The sequence below is a fragment of the Ictidomys tridecemlineatus genome, chromosome 3, assembly GCF_052094955.1.
Source record: "Ictidomys tridecemlineatus isolate mIctTri1 chromosome 3, mIctTri1.hap1, whole genome shotgun sequence".
Taxonomy (NCBI): Eukaryota; Metazoa; Chordata; class Mammalia; order Rodentia; family Sciuridae; genus Ictidomys; species Ictidomys tridecemlineatus.
In genome coordinates this window covers 51,561,845-51,583,737 of record NC_135479.1, presented here as the reverse complement: position 1 = coordinate 51,583,737, position 21,893 = coordinate 51,561,845, and the positions used below count along the sequence as shown (strand labels likewise).

The 21,893-nt window shown below is 52.5% G+C and overlaps 4 protein-coding genes across 20 annotated transcripts; 3 read left to right on the top strand and 1 right to left on the bottom strand.

Moving 5' to 3' along the window:
* The first annotated feature begins 393 nt into the window (after positions 1 to 393).
* Positions 394 to 2,416, top strand: Gabarap (GABA type A receptor-associated protein). Of its 2 annotated transcripts, none has more exons than XM_005332768.4 (4): positions 394 to 603; positions 1,173 to 1,251; positions 1,392 to 1,510; positions 1,915 to 2,416. In XM_005332768.4, the coding sequence occupies exons 1-4, from the start codon at positions 514 to 516 to the stop codon at positions 1,978 to 1,980; spliced, it is 354 nt and encodes a 117-aa protein (XP_005332825.1). In that variant the 5' UTR covers positions 394 to 513; the 3' UTR covers positions 1,981 to 2,416. The 2 variants fall into 2 exon arrangements, with proteins under 2 accessions (XP_005332825.1, XP_021587019.1); XM_021731344.3 differs by lacking the exon at positions 394 to 603 and adding an exon at positions 656 to 945.
* Positions 2,417 to 3,175: 759 nt separating this feature from the next.
* Phf23 (PHD finger protein 23) lies at positions 3,176 to 7,662 on the top strand. 6 transcript variants are annotated; one of them, XM_040269330.1, is made up of 5 exons: positions 3,176 to 3,209; positions 5,091 to 5,122; positions 5,271 to 5,363; positions 5,905 to 6,745; positions 6,853 to 7,662. In XM_040269330.1, exons 1-5 carry the CDS (start codon positions 3,191 to 3,193, stop codon positions 7,065 to 7,067), a joined length of 1,200 nt encoding a protein of 399 aa, XP_040125264.1. In that variant the 5' UTR covers positions 3,176 to 3,190; the 3' UTR covers positions 7,068 to 7,662. The 6 variants fall into 6 exon arrangements, with proteins under 6 accessions (XP_040125264.1, XP_005332823.1, XP_077898897.1 ...); XM_005332766.5 differs by lacking the exon at positions 3,176 to 3,209 and adding an exon at positions 3,295 to 3,543; XM_078042771.1 differs by lacking the exon at positions 3,176 to 3,209 and adding an exon at positions 4,402 to 4,507.
* Positions 7,663 to 8,133: 471 nt separating this feature from the next.
* Dvl2 (dishevelled segment polarity protein 2) lies at positions 8,134 to 16,196 on the top strand. 9 transcript variants are annotated; one of them, XM_078042766.1, is made up of 15 exons: positions 8,135 to 8,594; positions 11,145 to 11,214; positions 11,493 to 11,638; positions 11,753 to 11,850; positions 11,982 to 12,117; positions 12,244 to 12,334; positions 12,443 to 12,512; positions 12,599 to 12,738; positions 12,833 to 12,909; positions 13,500 to 13,567; positions 13,755 to 13,883; positions 13,977 to 14,108; positions 14,221 to 14,400; positions 14,817 to 15,035; positions 15,178 to 16,196. In XM_078042766.1, exons 1-15 carry the CDS (start codon positions 8,401 to 8,403, stop codon positions 15,624 to 15,626), a joined length of 2,199 nt encoding a protein of 732 aa, XP_077898892.1. In that variant the 5' UTR covers positions 8,135 to 8,400; the 3' UTR covers positions 15,627 to 16,196. The 9 variants fall into 9 exon arrangements, with proteins under 9 accessions (XP_077898891.1, XP_077898890.1, XP_077898892.1 ...); XM_005332764.5 differs by having other exon boundaries at positions 8,136 to 8,594; positions 11,753 to 11,862; XM_078042765.1 differs by having other exon boundaries at positions 8,134 to 8,594; positions 11,771 to 11,850; positions 13,755 to 14,108.
* A 75-nt stretch (positions 16,197 to 16,271) lies between these two features.
* Positions 16,272 to 21,617, bottom strand: Acadvl (acyl-CoA dehydrogenase very long chain). 3 transcript variants are annotated; one of them, XM_005332759.5, is made up of 20 exons: positions 21,453 to 21,616; positions 21,297 to 21,372; positions 20,956 to 21,021; positions 20,795 to 20,867; positions 20,637 to 20,701; positions 20,403 to 20,537; positions 19,835 to 19,979; positions 19,452 to 19,581; positions 19,227 to 19,352; positions 18,675 to 18,873; positions 18,315 to 18,419; positions 17,803 to 17,889; positions 17,653 to 17,715; positions 17,462 to 17,563; positions 17,290 to 17,387; positions 17,139 to 17,211; positions 16,978 to 17,050; positions 16,822 to 16,894; positions 16,653 to 16,728; positions 16,272 to 16,579 (listed from the first exon to the last, which is right to left on the bottom strand). In XM_005332759.5, the coding sequence occupies exons 1-20, from the start codon at positions 21,512 to 21,514 to the stop codon at positions 16,439 to 16,441; spliced, it is 1,968 nt and encodes a 655-aa protein (XP_005332816.1). In that variant the 5' UTR covers positions 21,515 to 21,616; the 3' UTR covers positions 16,272 to 16,438. The 3 variants fall into 3 exon arrangements, with proteins under 3 accessions (XP_005332816.1, XP_013217202.1, XP_040125262.1); XM_013361748.4 differs by lacking the exon at positions 18,315 to 18,419 and having other exon boundaries at positions 21,453 to 21,617; XM_040269328.2 differs by lacking the exon at positions 20,956 to 21,021 and having other exon boundaries at positions 21,453 to 21,617.
* Positions 21,618 to 21,893: the final 276 nt, after the last annotated feature.

Genomic DNA, 21,893 nt, shown 5'->3' with positions numbered 1-21,893 from the left:
TTCAACGTAGCAACACGTTTCGTGAATAGCTAGCCTTGTAATTGTCTCTGGTCTTCTCCTACGTTATTTCCGAAAATAACTTCTGGAGAACCAAGTCTCATACTATGATTATCATCTCTTATCCCTTTTCATTCCAAACTTAGTGGCTGGGGGAGGTGGAGAAAGGGTTTTTTGTATTTTTCACCGTAGTAAAACCCAACAACCTTTGCTACGTTGCCTGCGTAGCCCACAAATTGATTCCAAAGAGATTACGCAGATGACGTGAGGTGGACGGACTGTGGGTGGTGCTACGCTAGCGGCGTTAGTGCGCTGTGCCACTTAGCGTATCTTAGCAGGCGGGGCAACCCCGGAAGGTCGGGGGCGGGGTTGGTGAATAGGGAAGTGGCGCAAGTTCGCGGATCGCTCCGCTGAGTCCGCCCGCGCGTCGCCGCCGTCGCCGCCGCCCCCCCATCCCGGCCCCCCCTCCCCCCGGGTTCCCTCAGCCCAGCTCGGTCCAGCCCGGTTCCCGGGAGGATGAAGTTCGTGTACAAAGAGGAGCATCCGTTCGAGAAGCGCCGCTCTGAGGGCGAGAAGATCCGAAAGAAATACCCGGACCGGGTCCCGGTGAGGACAGCAGCCAGGCCGAGGGCTCAGGGTGCTGACGCTGACGCCAAGCCTGGGCTTGGGTTTGAGACCAGCAGCGCCAGAATTGGGCTGCCCGTCTGTGGTGGGGCAAGAATTGAGCCCAAAACTGCTGTCCCTGAGAGGAGGGTTGAAAGGAGTGGAATAGCTGAAGAGCTGGGGGTTGAGGGGATGTCGACCGGAGAGAGAAATTTTGGCATCTGTGTGAGTGAGGCCGTGGGGATTTGACAGTCTGGGCTTTTTATGGTCATCCTCCCAGCTAGCCGAGTTTTCGAGATTGAAGCTCAAGTCAGCCCAGACAAGTCACCCTCTCCTTTGATTAAGGTACTTGTTTGTTATGACGCGCTTTTTGGGGATCGATCCTGGGTATTTAGGTGAGCCAGAGAGGTCAGGATCTCTGGACTCAGTGCTGCATCGCATGTACAGAGACAAAGAAAAATGAGTCTGGGGCAGGTTTGAGTACTGGGAATATATTGTAGCTTGAGTTCCTGATCAGTGGAGCTGTGGTCTGTAGTCTTTATGTCTCTTAATTTTCATCTTTCCTTTATCAGGTGATAGTAGAAAAGGCTCCTAAAGCTCGGATAGGAGATCTGGACAAAAAGAAATACTTGGTGCCTTCTGATCTCACAGGTGGGAACCTGACCTAAGACCTAGGTTTGCTTCCTGTTGGTGGGAGTGCCATCTCTGTGGGAGGAGGCTCCATCTAGCAGTTGCTCTTTGAAAGGCATTTATGACCTCTGTGACTTTCTTGCACCTTATATCTTTGGCAGTTGGTCAGTTCTACTTCTTGATCCGGAAGCGAATACATCTCCGAGCTGAGGATGCCTTGTTTTTCTTTGTCAACAATGTCATTCCACCCACTAGTGCCACTATGGGTCAGCTATACCAGGTATGGTTCCTGGGAAGTAATAGAGGCTTTGGAAGGGAGTTCTGGGAGAGCTTGAGGGGAAGAAAATGCTACTTTTTTGAATTAACATTAGTAGCATTAAAACCTCCTGTCTGTCTTGGGTTGGAGTTGGACAGAACAGTGGGAGTAGAGAGAAGGGAATCAACCAGTGAACTAGAGGAACTGTTCTTATGGTGACTACCTAGTCTTCTTCCTTATTCCAAAATATCAGAAAACACAAATATTTTGCCTCAGGACTACTGCAGAGCCTACTGTCAATGAAGGAGAGTAAGGCACTGGTTTTTGGGGGTCCTTAAGAATGGTTCTTGAAGAATGTATCTGGTTAGTGAATAGTTCAAGTAACTGAAACCAGTTCCCTGAACACCAGTTTCTCTTTTCATTCCCAGGAACACCACGAAGAAGACTTCTTTCTATACATTGCCTACAGTGATGAAAGTGTCTACGGTCTGTGAAGCTGCTGCCCCTGAGGTGGGGGGTCCCATTCCACAAAGAGAGAGGTGGCACCCTTTTCTTGACCTCCACCTCCTTCAGGCTCATACACCACCTCCCTTCTTTGGGACCTGTACTTCTTAATGTTTGAGGCTCTTTCTCCAGCCCCTCTTAGCAGGAGGGGTAGTGGTGGACATGACCTCTTGTACTTCTCCTTTCTCCCCTTTCCCCACCTTTCTTTGTCCTCCATCCTGACTCCACTTTAGACTTCTTGATTGTCAATCTCTGTCTCCTCCAGTGATTGTTTTGGTTTCTGTTCCTTTCTAACTGCCCAGGGGGCTCAGAACCCCAACAATCCCTTCCTTTCATTACCTTCTTTTTGGGGGGTAGATGGAAGGGCCTGAAATTGTCGGGTGAAGGTAGGAGGCACATCAATAAAGAGGAAACCACCAAGCTGAACTGAATTTTGCTTTGTGTTCCTCTCTGCGGCTTTTCTTTTCAGTGTTTCCAAGACCTTGTGGGCTTCAGCGGTGGGGTAAGAGGAGGGAATGGGTATTATTTGGAGGAACAGATATATTTTTTGGTTTATTCTGTTGATGTTGGGCATTTCCCTCTCAGCATAAAAAGGATGCGTTTGTTGTCAATGGTGAAACACTAGTTTCATGTACGGGTTTCTTGGATTCTAAATACTCTTTTTTTCATTGTTGGTTCCTGTGAAGAAAGTTTGAAAGTATCTGCTTTAGATAAACATATCCAATTTTGTTATTCCAGATTATTCATGTGTGGGAGGTGGTGCAAGTACTGTTGTCCTCAGTTGCCTGTCACAAATTTTGTGTCAGCCTGTATGATTCCGTGGAGTAGAATCCGAGGGAGGGAGAAAACTGGGGGGGGGGGGGGGAGAAACACAAAACGTTATTACCAAGAGAACTTCATTTCCCAACAATCATTTCTCCGCCCTGCCGGAAGTGGGGCGGTCTTTCGGGGGAGAAAGAAGGTGCAGAATGAGGCAGTATGGTGGCCGAGAGTTCTAATCCCTTCTTCCTCTTAATTCTTGGTCCCGCCTAGCCTACATTTCCCAGCGGCCTCTGCGTGTTCTTCCGGTCTATGCACTAACACCCGAGCTCCCCGCCACTCCCCGGGACGGGGAGAGGCTTATTGCGCTTGCGCCAGCCCGTGGCTTGCTGGGACCTGAAGTTCCAGAGGCTTATATGGTCCCCTTTCCGCTGTCCCCGGATGGACTACAAGCTCCTTGGTGCATTGCGCGTCGGCGCCGACGGAGGGGGGTGGGGGGGAAAGGAGGGAGGGAGGAGGGAGAAGAGAGGAGGAGGAGGGAGCAGGCGGCCGGCGGCGCTGGGGGAGGGGGCCCGGTCCGGGAGTGCGGGAGGCAGTGGTAAAGGGAGGTGGCGGCAGCAGCTAGCGGACTGGAGTCTCAACGGAGCCGAAGCGGACACTTCTGTGGAGCGAGGCAGTAGGAGTACCGAGCACCAGAGGCGGCACCGGGATCCCCGGCTGAGGGGAGGGGGGCGCCGGACCGGGAGGAGGGGAGGGGGCGATGCTGGAAGCCATGGCGGAGCCCAGTCCCGAAGGTGAGCTCTCGACCGGCACGGAGCTGGCGGCGGGCGGGCGAGGAATCAATTGGCAAACTTGGAGGCTTGGAGGTCGAGCCCCAGAGCTCAGCGGGGAGTGCGGGGAAGGGGTCGGGGGCCTGGCCCTGGAGCTGGGAAAGCGACGAGTTATAGACCCTGGAGAAAGGAGTGGGAGACTGGGTTGGGGTACTTGGAGATGAGACCCCGTGTGTGGTTTCTTTTTCGCGGTGGGGGAGCGGCAGGGGATAGGAGCTGGAAACCCTGAGCTTCGGGGGTTAGGGGCCGAAAGGGCCTTGTACTGGTTGGGGCCGTGGAGCAGGGAGGTTGGGGAAATCGGGCCCGGAGAGTTGTTGAGGAGGGAGGATGTATAAGAGGACAGAGTGAGGGGCTCGGTAATTGGTCGAGGTGGGGGAGTTTGTGGCGGTGGTGCCGGAGCTCCTCGTAGTTGCCGCCAGAGATAGCCCTGTGATTGTTAGAGGAGTGGGCAGGTAGTTATGGGGAGAAGTGGGGTCTGGGTATTGTCTGTGGTAGAGAGACTTGTGCCGGGGGCTAGTTGTGGGGCGAGAGAGCCGGAGAGCGAGGCGAACTGGGTAGTTTGTAGGAGGCGGTGGGGCAGGGTTGGGGGTTAAGACCGGCGACTGGCGGGGGGAGGTTGGTCGGCGAGGGTTAGAGCCTGGGAGTTGCGAAGGGTGAGGGGAGCTTCCGTGGAAAGAGTAACTGGTTTGGGGGGCTGGAGTTTAGGGATCTGTAGCCTAGTGACTTGGTGAGTACGGGGGCGGAGGGGGGGGCGGCGGCCGGCGAAGCTCGGAACAGGGCCCGGGGGCCCGGCGGGGAGCCCGAGGAGCTTGAGACGGGGAGGGGCCAAAGCCCCGGATGGGGGCGGAGGGACGGCGAAAATTGTGGGGAGCCTTGTGTGTGTGTGGGGGGGGGGCAGGTGGGGCCGCGTCCGGGTTCGAGCTCTCCGGTCTGTCCCAGACACTAAGTAGCGTTGGATGTGTGTGCCCGCGTATGTTTGGGGTGAGGGTGAGGGGCGCGCCCGGCCTCGTGCTCGAGGAGAAGGGGCCGGAGGGCGGAGAGCGGTTCAGCGTGGTCATCCTGGACCCTGGGTGCCGGCGGGCAGTGTGTGCGGTCTTGGAGGGCCCGGGGCGGTGGAGCGCGGCGATGTAGGAACTCCGGGCTCTGAGCGCGTGTGAAGGACGGGGGCGGGCGGTGGCCGGGGCTTGGCCCCGGGAGCGGTGTGGCGGGGTGGGGCGCTGAGATCCGAGTAGACTGAAGAAGCCGTGAGTGGGGGGGCGGGGCGCCGGGCCTCCGGTTGGGGGGAGGGGAGCGCTATAGCGAGGCCGAGAGGGCGCCGCGCCCAGACTCCGCCCCTCTTGGGGCGGAAGGGGGAGCAGGGGCGGGTCCAACACAGCTGGGGGCCTGCTGGTTTGGATAGGGACCTAGAGGAGAGGAGGGGGTTCACTTGGGACCTCCATGCGTTAGAGGTGGAGACTGTTTTACACAGACTGTTTCCTAGTACCTTGACTCAGCTTTTATTACTTCCACAGATCCACCTCCGACACTTAAACCAGAGACTCAGGTGAGATGTCCCTTATCTTTACAGGCTGGTATCACTGCCTACCAACAATACCCTTCCTCTTTTTCTAGATTTCTCACTTTAGGGATTGTGCCTTTGGGAATGCTCCTCCAGTCTGGCTTCCATGTGATCCTTGTTTCCTTCCTTTCAGCCACCAGAGAAACGTCGGAGAACAATTGAGGATTTCAACAAATTCTGCAGTTTTGTTTTGGCCTATGCTGGTTACATTCCCCCCAGCAAAGAGGTAGGGACAGAACAGCTACCTTGAGGTGGGGTTGTGTTATTTTATAGGAGGAACCTACCTGAAATGATATATAAACCTGGGTAAATTTGAAGTTCAGGGCTGTGATAGGAAAGCTGGTGTGTGGGAGGGGGGATAATAGAGAAAACTGGCTTGAGCAGCAGTGATAGAGGGGATCTGGAGGCATTGGTCAAGATTTTGGAGTGGTATTGGGTTACTGGAATGGAAGTGTTTCTGGATACATTTTAGGGAGCTGAAAATGGTAACAAATGAGGCTGTACAGAAACAGTTCAAGAAATGTTGCTTTGGTTTGCGGGGGTGCAGTGTTCCATAGACCCTGGGCAGGTGTGGGGAGATTCTGAGAACTTGAGGGCAGAGGTAACATGAAAGTGATCAGTAGGAGATGCTGATAGGAATTGGGATAAGAATAAATTTTCAGTTCAGTGAGACATGGTGGTTGGTGTCTCTGGTTGTCAGGCTAGGTTTGTGAAGCAGCTGATGAGATACTAGGTTCCTGCTGACCCTGCTCTCCCTTGTTTTTAAGGAAAGTGATTGGCCAGCCTCTGGCTCCAGCTCTCCATTGCGCGGTGAGAGTGCTGCAGACAGTGATGGCTGGGACTCGGCCCCCTCTGATCTTCGAACCATTCAGACCTTTGTTAAGAAAGCAAAGTCATCTAAGAGAAGGGCGGCTCAAGCAGGTCCTACTCAGCCTGGACCCCCAAGGTCCACCTTCTCACGTCTGCAGGCTCCTGACAGTGCCACCCTGCTTGAGAAAATGAAGCTCAAGGACTCTCTCTTTGATTTGGATGGGCCCAAAGTGGCATCTCCACTGTCCCCCACATCCCTGACACATACCTCCCGGTCCCCTGCTGCTCTCACCCCAGTGCCCCTTTCCCAGGGAGATCTCTCGCAGCCTCGAAAGAAGGACAGAAAGAACCGAAAATTGGGGCCAGGAGGTGGGGCTGGCTTTGGAGTGCTTCGGCGGCCTAGGCCAAGTCCTGGGGATGGGGAAAAGAGGTCTCGAATTAAGAAGAGCAAGAAGCGGAAGTTGAAAAAGGCTGAGCGGGGGGATAGACTCCCACCTCCTGGCCCTCCCAGGGCACCCCCCAGTGATACAGACTCTGAAGAAGAGGAGGAGGAAGAGGAGGAGGAGGAGGAGGAAGAGGAAGAGATGTCAGCAGTGGTAGGGGGTGAAACCCCAGCCCCTGTACTCCCAACACCCCCTGAGGCTCCTAGGCCTCCTGCCTCAGTGCACCCTGAAGGAGCCCCTCCCACTGACAGTGAAGGCAAGGAGGTGGGCAGCACTGAAACAAGCCAAGATGGAGATGCCAGCTCCAGTGAAGGCGAAATGCGGGTCATGGATGAGGACATCATGGTAGAATCAGGTGAGGGGTTTGGGGCTGCTCTCTGAACAATGGGGATGGTGGGATTAGGGTGGAGGGCTTTGGTGATAGATCCAAGAGCTCAAGCAAATGAACCTTCTTTTCCCCAGGTGATGACTCATGGGATCTGATCACGTGTTACTGCAGAAAGCCCTTTGCAGGGCGGCCCATGATTGAGTGCAGCCTGTGTGGGACATGGATTCACCTCTCCTGTGCTAAGATTAAGAAGACAAATGTCCCTGACTTCTTTTATTGTCAGAAATGCAAGGAACTGCGGCCAGAGGCCCGGCGATTAGCGGGGCTTCCCAAATCTGGAGAGCCCTGACATTTCTAGGCTGGAACTTGAAAATGACAACATAACTTGGGAACTGAGCCTCAGAGTCCTCAGTCTGTTCCCCTGGAGCTTGGATACTGTCCTTATTTCAGGGCAGGAATCCCCAAAGGAGACTTGTTTGGAATGGAAATGAGTGGCTTCCGATCCTACCCTATCCTTCCTCCCCATTCTATGGACTTGAAATTGGACATATTGTAGTTGGGGGGAAGGAAGCTATCCGGGCCTATAGACACAAAATGTCTCTCCCTTGGACCTCTCACCCCTCACTTTTTGGGTCAGGGTTCAAATTGGGATGAAATGGGACAGTTGTCTATAAAACTAGTGTAAATATAGCACTCCCCTCCATCATCTTTTCTTTTACTTCACTCCCCATTTATTTTCTTCCACACCGGTTATATTTTTAATTTTGGACTTCCCCCTTTGAGCATGGCAGCTCAAAGGGTGGAGTACCAGAGCCTGGCTGAGTGAGGAAGGAAAGCAGAAAGGTGATGTTTCTCACCTCTTTTGTTTTTAATAATATTGGCCAGCTGTTTGTACAGACAGCCTGCGTGTTGTAAATAAAGCAGAGTGGGCTCTTGTGTTTATAGCCCTCACTCAGTGTCCTGTTTGGGAGGGAGGCTTCGGAAAAGCTGGCTGGACCTGGGGCTGAAATCCCATTCTCCAATCTGAAAGTGGGCCGCCTCTGGGCGTTACCTATTCCAGATACTCCTGGAGGAGCCAACCCTGAAACCTCAATTGGCTTGCCCCTCCCCACTTCAGGTTATACCCTGCCTCAAACAATCCCCACTCTCAGTGGTGTGCCCAGGAGTGCTTAGCGCTCCCTCAGTGGGAGGAGGACTGCGCCGTGGGAGCCCGTTGCCTGGTCCCTGAGCGGAGACCAGTTTCGGCCAAGGTGCTCTCCGACCTCCTGTGGGGGCACATTTGGGGGCGGGGCCGTTTTGGACCCAGAGGCGGTTGCCTAAGGCAGCGGGTCACGTGGCGGCGGCCCTAGGAGGAGTGAGTCACGTGATCAACGAGGCCTCACGTGACGGGGCGGTGCGAGGTAGGCGGGCTTGTGTCACGTGGCATGAGGAGAGGTGGGCGGGGATCTGAAGAACGCTAGCGTCGTCGGTGGCGGTGGCGCGCGGCCGTGGCATCCGCGGCTCTAGGTCGCACCCTTCGGCCTACCGCCACTACCCCACTGCCTCACGCCTTTCCTTTACTCATCTCCCGCACTGAGCTGGTTCTGGCCGCGCTCTCGCTCGTTTGCGGTGTGCGCAGGCGCGGCGGGGGCGATTAGCTCCATTGGGTGGGCGGTGGATCCCGGGAGCGCGCGGGCGAGACCATGGCGGGTTGCAGCACAGGGGGCGTTGGTGCCGGGGAGACGAAGGTGATTTACCACCTGGATGAAGAAGAGACTCCCTACCTGGTGAAGATCCCTGTCCCTGCTGAGCGCATTACGCTCGGAGATTTCAAGAGTGTTCTGCAGCGACCCGCGGGCGCTAAGTACTTTTTCAAGTCTATGGATCAGGATTTCGGGTGAGCGCGAGGCCTAGACGGGGGAGCATCGGGTTTTTTTTTTTTTCCCCCAGTGGATTGGGCGATATTGAGATGCACAAATCTACACTAGGCTACTTTGAGATCTTCTGCTTCATGGTAGAGCAGATTGTACTATGCTTGGATAGATTGGTTATATCTCAGGGCGGATAAAATTATACTTGGAACAGAGAGCACACGGAGCTACAGGAGGACAGCCTGGGCTATACTAAACCAGATAAGAGAAGATTAAACTGCACTGGGAAAGATACGGGCATTTTTGGGGGGGAGTGGGGATAGTCTGGACTGCACTGAGGTACATTTATCTGTCTTCTGGTAGTTTGGTAAGCTGTAAGCAGTCCTGTAGCTCACAGGCTATGTAGGGATACTCTGGAATCTGATGTAGTTTGAATTATACTGGGGCAGTTTGGGATATTCTGGCATTTACCAGGACGACAAGATTGTTTTAGGACGTTTTAATCTATTGTAATGCAAAGAAGGTTCCATAGGGATGTTCTAGGCTGCCCTGAAGTAGATCATCCTGGAGAAACTTTGACCATTCTGGATTTTACTGGGTTGGTTTTAGTTTGTCTTGGTACCAGACATGGTTTTATTGGGTCACTCAAGACAGGCTGTTGGGGGATAGTCAGAACAGACAGCTGTATTGGGATATCATAGTCTATGTTCGTGCAGACAGCTGCTTGTGGGAACAATGTAGGCTATATTAGAATTAGATGGGATATCTTGGTGTGATTTGGGAACTTCTGCGCTAGGCTGGAACTGCAAATAATACAAGGGAACACATTTGTGGTAGCCTTTGGGACTGAGTCCTCAAATCCACCTCAAGAGTTTTTGAAGGTACACTGCATTAGGTTGGGATAATCTGGGTTGGCAGAAGCTGGTGGTGCAATGGTGTCAGGTAGACAGAGGTGATTTGCACCTGGATGAGGAAGAGACTTCCTGTCTGGTGAAGATTACTATTCTAGCCTAGTGCATCACCCTTAGTTAGGAGAACTGAACAAACTGGACCCTACCTAGAAAGACTGTTCAATATTGAGAGGCAAATATTATCTTGGGAGTTATCTTGAATTTAAATCAAGGTGATTCTGTTGGTCAGCAATGTCATCTTGGGTAATTTTGTTTAACTTCTGTGCCTTGATTTTTTCTTATATGAAATGGAGCTAGTCATAGAGTGAAATACTTATTACTTCAGGTGCATGGCACAGAGTAAATTCTTGGTGAGTGGCAATTTTCATTGTTAGTATCCAGGCTGACTAGTCTATAGACTGGGTTATAGTGTTATAGAAATACAGATCTTGGAGTAGACTGAACTTCACTAAGATTGATTGAGTTATGCTGGGAAGAATATTATGAACAAATTGATAGAGACTGGGCTGTTTTGTCACATCGGTAGCAAATGGATTAATGGAATATATCCAGGCTCCCACATCATGTCAGGCTAAAAGGTTAATCAGACAAGATGTCCTAATTTGAGGGTGAGGGTATGTTTAAGAAAGACTCATATTTGACATATTTATTGATTTAGTTTATAGATATTTGTTCATGCCTGCTAAAGTTAGGGATGGTGCTCCAATACATGGTGTTGAACAGAATAGGTGTTGATGATTCAACGTGGTGGTTGAGAAGAATGTACAAATCCAGTCGATTTCAGGAAACTTGTGGTAGAAATGTTCCCTAAGGATAGGCTTTGAAATCAGTTAGGCTGAGCAGATTGCTTAGTGTAGAGTTTAGTGCCATGTGAGGCACAGGGGAATGGGAAGCTCTGCTTCCCCTCTCTTTAGACATTCTGTGCATAATGAGAAGGCATTATTGTCTTATCTAATGGGTGTTTTTATTCAAGCAAAGACTACATATTTGGACAGCTCTCTGGATGTGAGTTAGAGAAAACTAAAGGGAAGTGAAAGAGTAGAGACTTGAGGACCAAAGCCTTTTATGGGCAGGTGTATAAAGGGATGGGATTGGGAAGATGCTGCCAGCATGGCTCCTAAGTTAACTGTTTTGGGTAGCTGGGTAACCACAAGGGGATAGCCTTTGAAGTTGGATGGAGAAGTTGAATCAGACCCAAGAAAGTTTTTTTTTTTTTTTTCTTCTCTTTTTTGGTACTGGGGATTGAACCCAGGGGTACTTAACTGAGTCACATCTTCAGCCCTTTTTATTTTGAGACAGGGTCTCACTAAGTTGCTTGGGGCCTCTGCAAGTTGCTGAGGCCGGCTTTGAATTTGTGATCCTTTTGCTTTAGCCTCCCTAGTTGCTGGGATTATAGGCATGCATCACTATACTTAGCCCAGGAAAGTTTTTGGAGCAGTTCTGTGCTCCTGAAGATGAGCTGGGGAGAGAAGGTGAAGTTGGGAGAGGGAATTGAGTCTGGAGATTCTTAATTGTGAGTGAGTTGTGTAAGCATAAGAGCAGACGACTTGGACAGAGCGGGAGAGAGTTAGCATCTTTGGGATGGATGGAGATTGGGGGAAACTTTGGGGATGAGGGTGGGGATAAACTAGTTCAGTCTTGCTGACCTCTCAGGTCTCTTGGTAGGGTGGTGAAGGAAGAAATTTCAGATGACAATGCCCGCCTCCCCTGCTTCAATGGAAGAGTGGTATCCTGGGTAAGGATACTCATTATCAAGCTGCTCTAAGCCTCTTATCTGTTTCTATAGCTCCCTGTTCCCAGTTGTTGGCAGTGCTGGCTTCCTGCTTCCTTACCTACTTGGAGAGCCAGCAGGAATCCCTCAGCCTTCTCGAGCCTCTTTGATTGGCTGCTCCTCTTTTGGGTTCTTTCCCAGGGTCTCTGAGATCCTATCCCCTTTCTGATCCTTTCTCTTAATTCCTTCTCTTATACCCCATCTCCCAATGGAGTCATGTTTTCTTATTTGCACTCTTTTAGCTAGTGTCATCAGATAACCCCCAACCCGAGGTGGCTCCCCCAGCCCATGAGCCTCGGACAGAACTGGTGCCTCCACCCCCACCATTACCCCCTTTGCCACCAGAGAGGACCAGTGGCATTGGGGACTCAAGGCCTCCATCCTTCCAGTGAGTCGTCTGCATTCTAGAGTCCAGGGGAAAGAATCTAAGCCCTTTGGAGGGGAGGCCAAAGATTTGGAGTTCTGTTCTGATGTGGGTTGGAAACTGTCTCTGCCTATCTAGCCCTAATGTGTCTGGCAGCCATGAAAATCTGGATCCTGAGACAGAAACTGAGTCGGTTGTGTCACTGAGGCGGGAGCGGCCTCGAAGGAGAGACAGCAGTGAGCATGGCGGTGAGGGGGGCCAGGTCCTGGAGGCTGGGTAGACTGGGAGCTGGGAAGAGAGATGGGTCTTAGCTTTGATGAGGGTGAGGGGCAGGAGCCCTGAACCTGAGGTTCTTGTTCTTACACAGCTGGTGGCCACAGGCCCAGTGGCCCCTCCAGGCTAGAGCGCCACCTGGCTGGGTATGAGAGCTCTTCTACCCTCATGACCAGTGAGTTGGAGAGTACCAGTCTTGGAGACTCAGATGAAGATGACACTATGAGCAGGTATGGCTCCACACCTCTTCCCAGGGCTTCTGGCCCCTCTCTTTCCTCCATCCCATCAGTCCTCATTATTTCTCTTGGTCATGACCACTTCTGCCTGTGAGAGTTCTCTCTCTCAACTGTTGTCAGGTTCAGCAGCTCCACAGAGCAAAGCAATGCCTCCCGCCTCCTCAAACGCCATCGACGGCGGAGGAAACAGCGGCCACCTCGCATGGAAAGGGTGAGGGGATTCTCATGAGACAAGTGGGCTTCAATTTAGGCAGTCCTATGATACAGAAGCAGCCTGGGTTGCTGAAGGGCAGTCCAACTCCCTCCTGTCTCTCCACAGACCTCATCTTTCAGCAGTGTCACAGATTCTACCATGTCTCTCAACATCATTACAGTCACACTCAACATGGGTATGGTGGGGCCTGGCTGGGGAAGGGGAGTACCTGGTGCCCAGGGTTCTTAGGGCTTTTCTTCCTCACATGGACTCCCTTCACAGAGAAGTACAATTTCCTGGGTATCTCCATTGTGGGCCAAAGCAATGAGCGGGGTGACGGAGGCATCTACATCGGCTCCATCATGAAGGGAGGTGCTGTAGCAGCTGACGGACGCATCGAACCAGGGGACATGCTTTTGCAGGTGTGCTGGGGTGGGCTACTGAGCTCATTCAGGCAGGGACCCTTACCTCTCCTACCCTGGCACCTTGCGCTGACCCATTTCCCTTCACTTCCAGGTGAATGACATGAACTTCGAGAACATGAGCAATGATGATGCCGTGCGGGTACTGAGGGACATTGTGCACAAGCCAGGGTAAGCCTCTGAGCTAGTCTCAGTTTCTTGGGCCTCCTGTTTATGCCCTTTTATTTTGTGTTTTGGTAATTCAAGAAGTGGGACAATGTAGCCTTCAAAGGTACTAAGCAAAAATTGAACATAGCAAATAGTTGTAGAGTGACTTCTATGTCACCACTACCTAGGTCTTGGAACAGAAGGTTGCTGATAGCTCAGAGATGCCCCCAGTCCCTTGTTGTCCCTTCCCATCTCCAACCTCCTCATTCTCATAGGGGTAAACATTACCTTCACTACTTACTTAGTCAAGAAAACTTCCATTTTCCTTGATATTTTTATCACCCGTGCATGAATTTTATTACAACATGGCTCACTGTTACCTGTTTTGTGCTTGGTGCATATGGAATTATACAGTTTGTAGCCCTTTATTTCAGTCTGCAGTGTTATTAAGTTACCCATGTTGGTGAGTCGTCCATGTTATAGAGCCCCCTACCCTCATTTTCAGCCATGTGTGTGCTCCTCCCTTTCTGTCTCAGAATTCATTCTTGTTCCAGGCCTCAGCCCTTCTGAGCCTCTTCCCTATCCCTCCTTGACTGGCCTTTTCTTCCCCACAGCCCCATTGTGCTGACAGTGGCCAAGTGCTGGGATCCCTCCCCTCAGGCCTACTTCACACTTCCCCGAAGTGAGTAAGACTTAGACTGAGGCCCTAATCCAAGAGAATAGGGGAGCTGGGAGATGGGGCTAGGTCTCTAGGCTATGGGGAATAGGATGGGGAGGGTCAGGGGAGAAGAGGAATCAGAATCCAAGTTTGGGATAGAGAGGACTGGCTTTCTGAGATTGAGACATGATCTGTGGCTTGCTTTGTCCAGATGAGCCCATCCAGCCGATTGACCCTGCTGCCTGGGTGTCACACTCAGCTGCACTGACTGGCACTTTCCCAGCCTATCCAGGCTCCTCATCCATGAGCACCATTACGTCTGGATCCTCTCTGCCTGATGGTGACTCCACAGTCCATCCCCATGGAAGGTTGGTTGGCTGGCCATGGGTGGGAGTGGGCCCTGTCCCCTACTTCCCATTGTCTTCTTTGTCAGGCTGTGAGGGCCGGGGTCTCTCTATTCATATGGACATGGCATCTGTGACTAAGGCCATGGCAGCTCCAGAATCAGGACTGGAAGTCCGGGACCGCATGTGGCTCAAGATCACCATCCCGAATGCCTTTCTGGGTACCACTGAGCCTGGGCAGGTGGCATGGGAATGGGATGAGGCAACCAAAGCCAAGAGGGGTGAGGGCAGGATTTGGAAGGAGAACCTGAGGCTTTTTTCCACTGATATTAGGCTCGGATGTGGTTGATTGGCTCTACCATCATGTGGAGGGCTTTCCTGAACGACGGGAGGCCCGCAAGTATGCAAGCGGGCTTCTGAAGGCTGGTCTCATCCGACATACTGTGAATAAGATCACCTTCTCTGAGCAGTGCTACTATGTCTTCGGGGACCTCAGTGGCGGCTGTGAGAGTTGTAAGTCCCCATCACAGCTCTGGGAGACAGGCGTGGCCTGCCTTTCCAACCCCAGAACAGATTAGAAATTGCAGTCAAGGTCACTGTGAACAGTGACCAGCAAGATGCGTCCTGCATTGGCTGTGAGTGAGAGCTGACATTCACCCATGTTTTGCTGAACAAGGTATGCACGAGGTGCAGAGCTGTGGCTCCTGGGGACACTTCTTCCCTAGTTTCACAGCAGCATATGGACTAGTGGTGACCTGGGCTGGGACCCTGCCCTAGAATCAGTTGTTTTTTTACCAGAAGCCCTTGTGACATTTGACCCCCATCATGGGTGGCTCTGGAGAAATGATTCCCAGTTCCTCTCCATTCAGTGCCTTAGGTTCTTGACCTCTTAAAATAGTGATTTCTTACTCTCTTCCTTTGTGTTGCAGACCTAGTCAACTTGTCTCTGAATGATAATGATGGCTCTAGCGGGGCTTCAGACCAGGACACCCTGGCTCCTCTGCCTGGAGCGACCCCCTGGCCCCTACTTCCCACCTTTTCCTATCAATACCCAGCCCCGCACCCCTATAGCCCCCAGCCTCCACCCTACCATGAGCTTTCATCCTACACCTATGGTGGGGGCAGTGCCAGCAGCCAGCACAGTGAGGGTAAGTCATCCCCAGATACCAATACAGCCAAGGTCTGAGTATATAATGGAGGGGAACCAGGGAGGAGAGGCTGGAACAGGGGCTGGAGAAGCCAGAGGAAGTGGGCTGAGTCTCACTTCCCCCGTCCTCTCTTTCCCCATAGGGAGCCGGAGCAGTGGCTCAACAAGAAGTGATGGGGGGGCTGGACGCACAGGGAGACCTGAGGAACGGGCCCCTGAGTCGAAGTCTGGCAGTGGCAGTGAGTCTGAGCCCTCCAGTCGGGGGGGCAGCCTTCGGCGGGGTGGGGAATCTAGTGGGACTGGTGATATGGGCCCTCCTCCATCTAGAGGCTCAACAGGGGGTACTCCCAATCTTCGAGCCCACCCAGGGCTCCATACCTATGGACCTCCTCCAGGCATGGCTCTCCCCTATAACCCAATGATGGTGGTCATGATGCCCCCACCCCCACCACCTGTTCCTCCAGCAGTGCAACCCCCAGGTGCTCCTCCAGTCAGAGATCTGGGTTCTGTTCCCCCAGAACTAACAGCCAGCCGCCAAAGCTTCCATATGGCCATGGGCAACCCCAGTGAGTTCTTTGTGGATGTGATGTAGAGGGTACCCTGGGGTCATATTGGGTCTGTACCCTTGGCCTGTCCAGCGTTGGCTTGGGTGTCCCTGTTCTGTGACTGGGTGTCTTGTCAATCACCACCTTATTGTTCCTTGCAGTGCCTGGGCTCAGCCTACCATTTCATTACCACTGTAACTTTCACCAACAGTGCCTGGTCCTCCCCCTTCCTTCAGGGGTAGACAAGGGACCTTTGGTTATTTTTAGCTTTATTGTTTTTTATAAGCCTTTTGGGGGGTTGAAATAGACTTTTTTACATTTTGGGGAATTTTTTAAATAGACATTTTCTTTTTTGTAAGAAGAATCCCTGTCTTCTGGGCCCCTTCTTCTAACCCCAGAATGTGACCTCTTCTTGCAGTTGTCCAGTCAGCTCTGCCCTTTGCAGGGCCGGGGGGTGATCAGTGGTACACTGAGAGGAGGAAGGGGGTTGGGCATTCTAGACAGCAGTCCAAGGAAGCTGGGGTATTTGGTATTTGGGGGTTGTGTAGCTGCCTTTGTTATTCTATTTATTTTAGTCACTTGTATAAAACACCAAATAAAGCAATAGAGGCAAACTCCCCACGCCTCTGGCTCCTTTCTTTGGGAGGGAGGCAGGCAGAAGAGGGAAAGAACTGAGATACAGTAGCAAAGCCTGAATTGTTAGAAACTTTATTATTTGTGAGGCAGTTAAGTGCTTTTGAGATCAGGCACAGTCCTGGAAAAACAAGGTCTTCATGGCAGACCAAGGCCCCCAGGAAGGGGGCTTGCTCTTTGGCTTGAGAGAAGGCACATAACCAGGCCAGGTCCTGGTTGGGAGTATTCAGAATCCAAGGGGATTGCTGGTGACCACACCACCCCGCTCCACCAAGGCCTTGGAGATGCTTTTGAAGTTACGGAAGAGCTCTTGCTGCCGAGGGTCAGACAGCAGAGCAGTCATGTTCTCTTGGATCCGGGCTGCAGCCTATGGAGAGGGAAGGAGGGGGTCAGGCCTGTGCCTTGAATGCTCTGCCTACATTGGGTAGTCTAAGGCTTACCTCAATACACCAGCTGTCACAGAGCATTTTCTCATGCTGGGCTGTAGGGTAGCCCTCACTCAGGGATCTTGAGGCCCTGGTGAGGAAGCAAGAGAATATAACCCTGGGCTATGATCCTGGCCCAGCCCCACTGTGGCTCATGCCTCCCACCCCACCTCTGCCTCCTCACCTGGAGAGAACCACCACCATGGCATAGAGGTCAATGGCCCCATCTGCCAGACGCTGCAGCACAAACTGCTCATCTGTCAGGTAGATTGGGGTATGTGTGGTTAGTCTGAGGGAGGGAACAGCAAGGGGAGGGGCGCACAAGACAGAGCTTACTCACTGACAATCCCCTTCTTGTGCTTTATTAGCTTGGCTTCCACTACAGTGGCAAACTGCTCCAGAGCCTGCACTGCCTGAAGAGATGGAGAATGGTCATAGGGCTTGGAAGGACCATCCCCGTCAGCTCTTGCTTTGGGCTCTGCTCTACTCCTGACCACTCACCAGCTCACCACTCCGACTCAGCTCTGGGTGGACCACTCCACTGAGACTCAGGCCACTTCCCAGCCCTGCCCGCCTGGGAGGAAGGGGGAGAAAGACTGGTTAGTTACCACGAACCACCTTGCTCTCCCCTGGCCATGGCCCCTGAACTTACCGCCTCAGCTGTTTTCCTGCCTCTCCTAGCAGAAGGCCAGCATTCCCAAAAGGATTCTTTAGGGCACTGCTAAGCCCAGAAAGTTCCTTTCCTTTATCCTGTTGGAGAGGAAGGTCCAGTAGTCAGAACTGACTGTCCTCTCCACCTTCTCTTCCCAATTCTCCTCTCTTACCATACAGCCCTGCAGAGCCACAAAGAGCCGAAGAATGTCGTTTGTCCCCTCAAAGATCCGGAAGATGCGAATATCTCGGAGCACTCGCTCTACCCCGGGCTCCTAGCACAAAGGAAAACACAGAATAAGTCCCTATTGAGATGTGCCTATCCACGCTGCCTGGCTACCTCTTGCAGAGGACCATCCTGTACCTTCATGAAGCCCATGCCCCCCATGATTTGGATGCATTCGTCTGTCACTTTCCAGGCTGCTTCCTAGGGATAAAGAACTAGATGAGATTATCCTGGAGCTGAGGTCTCAAAACTAACTCCCCCCCTCCCCAGTCATGCCTGGGTCCTCACCGAGCCAAAGATTTTGCTGATGGCAGCCTCTATCTGGAAGTCTGTGGATCCCTGGTCCATGTTGGCACTCAGCATGTAAGCCATGGACTGAAGTGGGATGGTTGGGATAAGGCAAGGAAAATTGAAAAGCGTTACGTTAGATTCAACCTCAACATCCAAATCTTGAAAACTAGATCTGACAAGCTTCTCATGGCCCTTGCATTCACCTTCCAACTCTAGTCAGGTCAAACACATGTAAATATTTTGTCCTCCAAGGTGATGCATTAGGGGATCCAGGCACTGGACTTCTTGAAACGGGTGGAAGGTAAAGGGTGGGTTGGGGTTAGAATTGTGCTACCTCAGGGAAGCATCTCAGCAGAGCAGCAGCACGAAGCTGAGTTGGCTATGCCTCCCCGCATCCCCTAGGGCATTGGTGTAAAGCTGGAGACCCACTGCCCCAGGTGCTGCTGGGGGTTGTAGTCTGACCCGACTGGGAAGAAAACCACAGGGAGAGGGGCACAGGAGGCCCTCACCTCAGTCACATACTGCAGCATAGCCATTCGGGCCAGCTTCTCCTGGATCAGCCCAAAGTTGTAAATTTTGTCCCCAAACTGGGTACGATTAGCAGCATGATCCACCTGGAAGAGGGCACACCTGTCCCACTGTTGTCTGCTGTACCCAGGAGAGGGGTTAGGCTTAAACTGGAGGGACAGATTTTTGCCACAACCAAGAGGTCAATCTACATTGGATGGAGACCTAAGCTAACAGGTCTGGAGCTGCTGGCAGGGGAGGGATCTCTGGTGTAGGGAGTGCCTTAAAGGGAACAGGGATATGTGGAAAGTGGGGCATTGTGATTGATTCAAGCTAGCTAGGAATTCAGGCAGGGTACTCACCGCCTTAGCAATGATGGCTTTCATGGTGCCTGCAAGAGTTGCAGCCATGCCAAACCTTCCATTGTTGAGGATATGCACAGCAACCTTGAAGCCTCCCCCTACCTCCCCCAGCACATTTTCTGATGGCACCTGTACTCCATCAAAGTACACCTCTGCTGTGTTTGAGGCTTTGATGCCCATCTTCTTTTCAGGGGGCCCACTGTAACAAGGCAGGAAAGCTGAGGTGTAAACAGGTTTCTATAGGGGAAAAGGCCTCTCCATTCCTTAGAACCAGAAAGAAACTGCAACTCATAGATTAAAAGTACAGGTAATATTGCTTGCATGTCATGTGGGTTACAGAGGTCTAGCTATGTCCTGCTATCCTGTTGGGACTTGGTTGCTGAAGCCAAAGTTTTAGGTCAGTTCCATACACATATATGTCTGAAAGAGAATGGTGATGCCCACCCTGCTATGGCTTTTGCACACCTCCCAGACTTACAATATCTATTTGCTCTGGAGCCCAGTGCTGCTCCCAGCCCTTGGTCCTACCACTTCCTCCCCAAATCCACTTACTGGGTTACACCTCCAAAGCTCCTCTCCACCACAAAAGCTGTGATCTTCTCCTTTACAGCCCCTGTGGCTGCATCTGTAACTGGTGTCTTGGCAAAAACTGTGAAAATATCTGCCAGGCCCCCATTACTGTGGGAGAATGAGGGGGTGGTGGTCAGAGTGGGGAGAGCTCAGAGCAGTGGGGAGTAGAATTGGGCTGAGAAGAAGTAGGTAGGAATAGGAGATTGCCTGATCCAAATCTTGCTTCCATTTAGGGTATAATATTTTCCACAGGGGCTGGGGACAGCAGAGCTTCGGATGGAAGCTGCATCTGATCCACTTGAGGGCTCCGTTAGACAGAAAGCAGCCAAAGTCTCCCCTGTTGGGTAGAGCGCCCTTTTACCAGAGGTCCTCATGGGCATCAAATTCCCCTTGGTCCTCTTTCCTATCCCCTCGAGCAGCTCAATACCCTAGCTATATTCAGTTTCTCTGCATTTTCCCATCAACATACTGTGGTGCCTCCCAAGGATCTCCTGAGTGATGTACCTAGCTTTGTAGTGATCTAAATACCAACTGTCCTAGTTTGTGCCAAGCCCAGGACACTCTTGGTCCAAATCTTAAGATCGTCTTACCAGATGCCACTTTAGGGAGGTATTTTTCTTTCTGAGCCTTTGTGCCAAAGAGTAGGATGCCTTTGAAACCGATGCTCTGATGAGCCCCCAGGGTAACACCCACGCCAAGGTCATGCATGCCCACGATCTCTGCCAAACGAGCATACTGGAGAGGAAGCAGGCATCTGGGGCTGTAACTGGCTGCATGGGGACCTGCCCTTAAGAGAGTATGGGCAACAGGGCAGGGCCTAGGCCATTTTCCAGAGTGAAGAAGGGAACTTGGATCATGAAGAGGGTACAATAGGATGCTTTTTGTCCTAGGTCTTGATGGGAGGGAGGCTTCCTACAATCCTATCAGAAGATGCTACCTTGTCAGGCAGTCCCCAAGGATGAAGGGTGAATTCCATGGTCCTAGGGGACTGCATGTAGATTATATTGTTTGGAGGACTGGGTTGCATACATGGCTGTAAGAGTCACATTCCCACAGGCCCCCAGGGCAGTTGCTTGGAAGGGACTTTGGCTTTAGGGGTGAGGAAGCCAGGCTGGAGTAGGGTGGGATATTGAGAAATAATGAGAAGGCTTCCCTCACCTGGGTGTTGCAGAGGCCCACACCACCCAGCTCACTGGGCACTTGCAGACCAAAGGCCCCCAACTCCTTGAGACCCTGCAAAGTAGTTTCCTCCACCCTCTCTAGAGTATCATTCTTCGCAGGATCATTCACCTCCTAGGAAAGGCACAGGATTCTAAGTCCAGGCTTGCTTCCTTTAAGCTTTTCAGCATTTCTGCCCACCCCATCAGAGACAGTGCCCCAGTCATTCTTCACCTCGAAGAAACGGGCCACAGGCCCTACCAGCTCTTTGAGAAACTGTGTCTGCTCTTCATTGAGTACTGCAGAGATGGGGAGGGGAAAGACAGGTCAGTCAGGCGAGTTTGATGTGAGACTGCCCTGTCCACCCGGGTGTTGACTACTCCTTCCCTTACCGGATGGGTATGGGAACACCTGATCAATGGTGAGCTGGCCTTTGAACATCCCCACAGCAAAGGACTTAGATTCCTGGGCAGGGAGAAGAGGATTTCAGGGAACTGATTGGAATAGGCCTATCCCTGGCTTAGGTCGCCCCCCCCGCCCTCAGGCCACATACCGCCTTGGTCTGTTTTTCCCTAGTGGAAGCATCAGAGGATAGGGAATCTGACTTGTCCAGAACAGCCTGGGGAAAGGAGTGGTTAGCTAGGCCGGGGAAGAGGTTTCTATTGTGTCAAAGAGGGGACTGGGGAAGAGCTGGTTGTGGGGGTTGGGTGGACCTGGTGCCTTTCCCCTAGTTTCACCCCAGAACACCCTAGCTTGCCCTTTCCCCTACTTTCGGAGTTAGAGCTGTCAGCAGGTGACTGGGACGAAGAGGGTGACCCCTGCTGGTGGCAGGGTGGTGAGGGCCTAGTCGCAACCCTACTCCCACACCCCTTCCCAAGGGCTGCTGTCACTTACCTGGGCGGCTCCACTGGCATAGGGTCGCTGAGCAGTGCTAGGCCGGGGCGGTCCCTGGAGTACACTGGGCCGCAAGCTGTAGGGAGAGGGGGTTCAGTCCTGGTCTGGTCCCATGGCAACCGTACCCAGTCCCCGTCCCTCCTGTCATACACAGACCTTCGACTCCCCAACCTCAGCAGCTGCCGCCCTATGCTCGGAGTCATCCGAGACGTCTGCATGTCCAATCCGCTCCGGCCGCCACTGTTTGGAGCGCTGACCTCGGTCTCTCGTCCCGCCTGCCCAAGTCTGGGTGCCCAGTCCCTGACTCATCCTCCACAATGCACCGCGCGGTGGTAGGCGGGGCTTCCGGGCGCCATGTCATCTTGGGAGTTGTAGTTTCAGGGCGATCCCAGGCGCCTGAATTCTGGCTGACCTGGAGTGATCTCCAAGTGTCCCTTGACTTCCCCTAGTTCCTTCATCTCGCCTATCCGAACTAGAATATAGTCTTCTGAAGAGGTGATGGAATAGAACGCTTAGGCAACTGTAGCCAGAGGAATGGAGGTAGACTGGAGGGAGCATTTCCCAGGTGGAATTAGAAAGCAGGGACTGGGGTTGTGG

Coding starts and splice junctions, on each gene's coding strand:
- Gabarap (XM_005332768.4), top strand. CDS start 514: ATGAAGTTCGTGTACAAAGAGGAGCATCCGTTCGAGAAGCGCCGCTCT. Junction 604..1,172: donor AATACCCGGACCGGGTCCCG/GTGAGGACAGCA, acceptor TTCCTTTATCAG/GTGATAGTAGAAAAGGCTCC. Junction 1,252..1,391: donor GGTGCCTTCTGATCTCACAG/GTGGGAACCTGA, acceptor TATCTTTGGCAG/TTGGTCAGTTCTACTTCTTG.
- Phf23 (XM_078042769.1), top strand. CDS start 4,417: ATGGGGGCGGAGGGACGGCGAAAATTGTGGGGAGCCTTGTGTGTGTGT. Junction 5,123..5,270: donor CACTTAAACCAGAGACTCAG/GTGAGATGTCCC, acceptor CCTTCCTTTCAG/CCACCAGAGAAACGTCGGAG. Junction 6,746..6,852: donor GGACATCATGGTAGAATCAG/GTGAGGGGTTTG, acceptor TCTTTTCCCCAG/GTGATGACTCATGGGATCTG.
- Dvl2 (XM_021731340.3), top strand. CDS start 8,401: ATGGCGGGTTGCAGCACAGGGGGCGTTGGTGCCGGGGAGACGAAGGTG. Junction 12,118..12,243: donor GAAGATGACACTATGAGCAG/GTATGGCTCCAC, acceptor AACTGTTGTCAG/GTTCAGCAGCTCCACAGAGC. Junction 12,739..12,832: donor CAGGGGACATGCTTTTGCAG/GTGTGCTGGGGT, acceptor CTTCACTTCCAG/GTGAATGACATGAACTTCGA.
- Acadvl (XM_005332759.5), bottom strand. CDS start 21,514: ATGCAGACGTCTCGGATGACTCCGAGCATAGGGCGGCAGCTGCTGAGG. Junction 19,353..19,451: donor GGAAGCAAGATTTGGATCAG/GCAATCTCCTAT, acceptor ATTCTCCCACAG/TAATGGGGGCCTGGCAGATA. Junction 17,212..17,289: donor GCAGGAAAACAGCTGAGGCG/GTAAGTTCAGGG, acceptor CCTTCCTCCCAG/GCGGGCAGGGCTGGGAAGTG.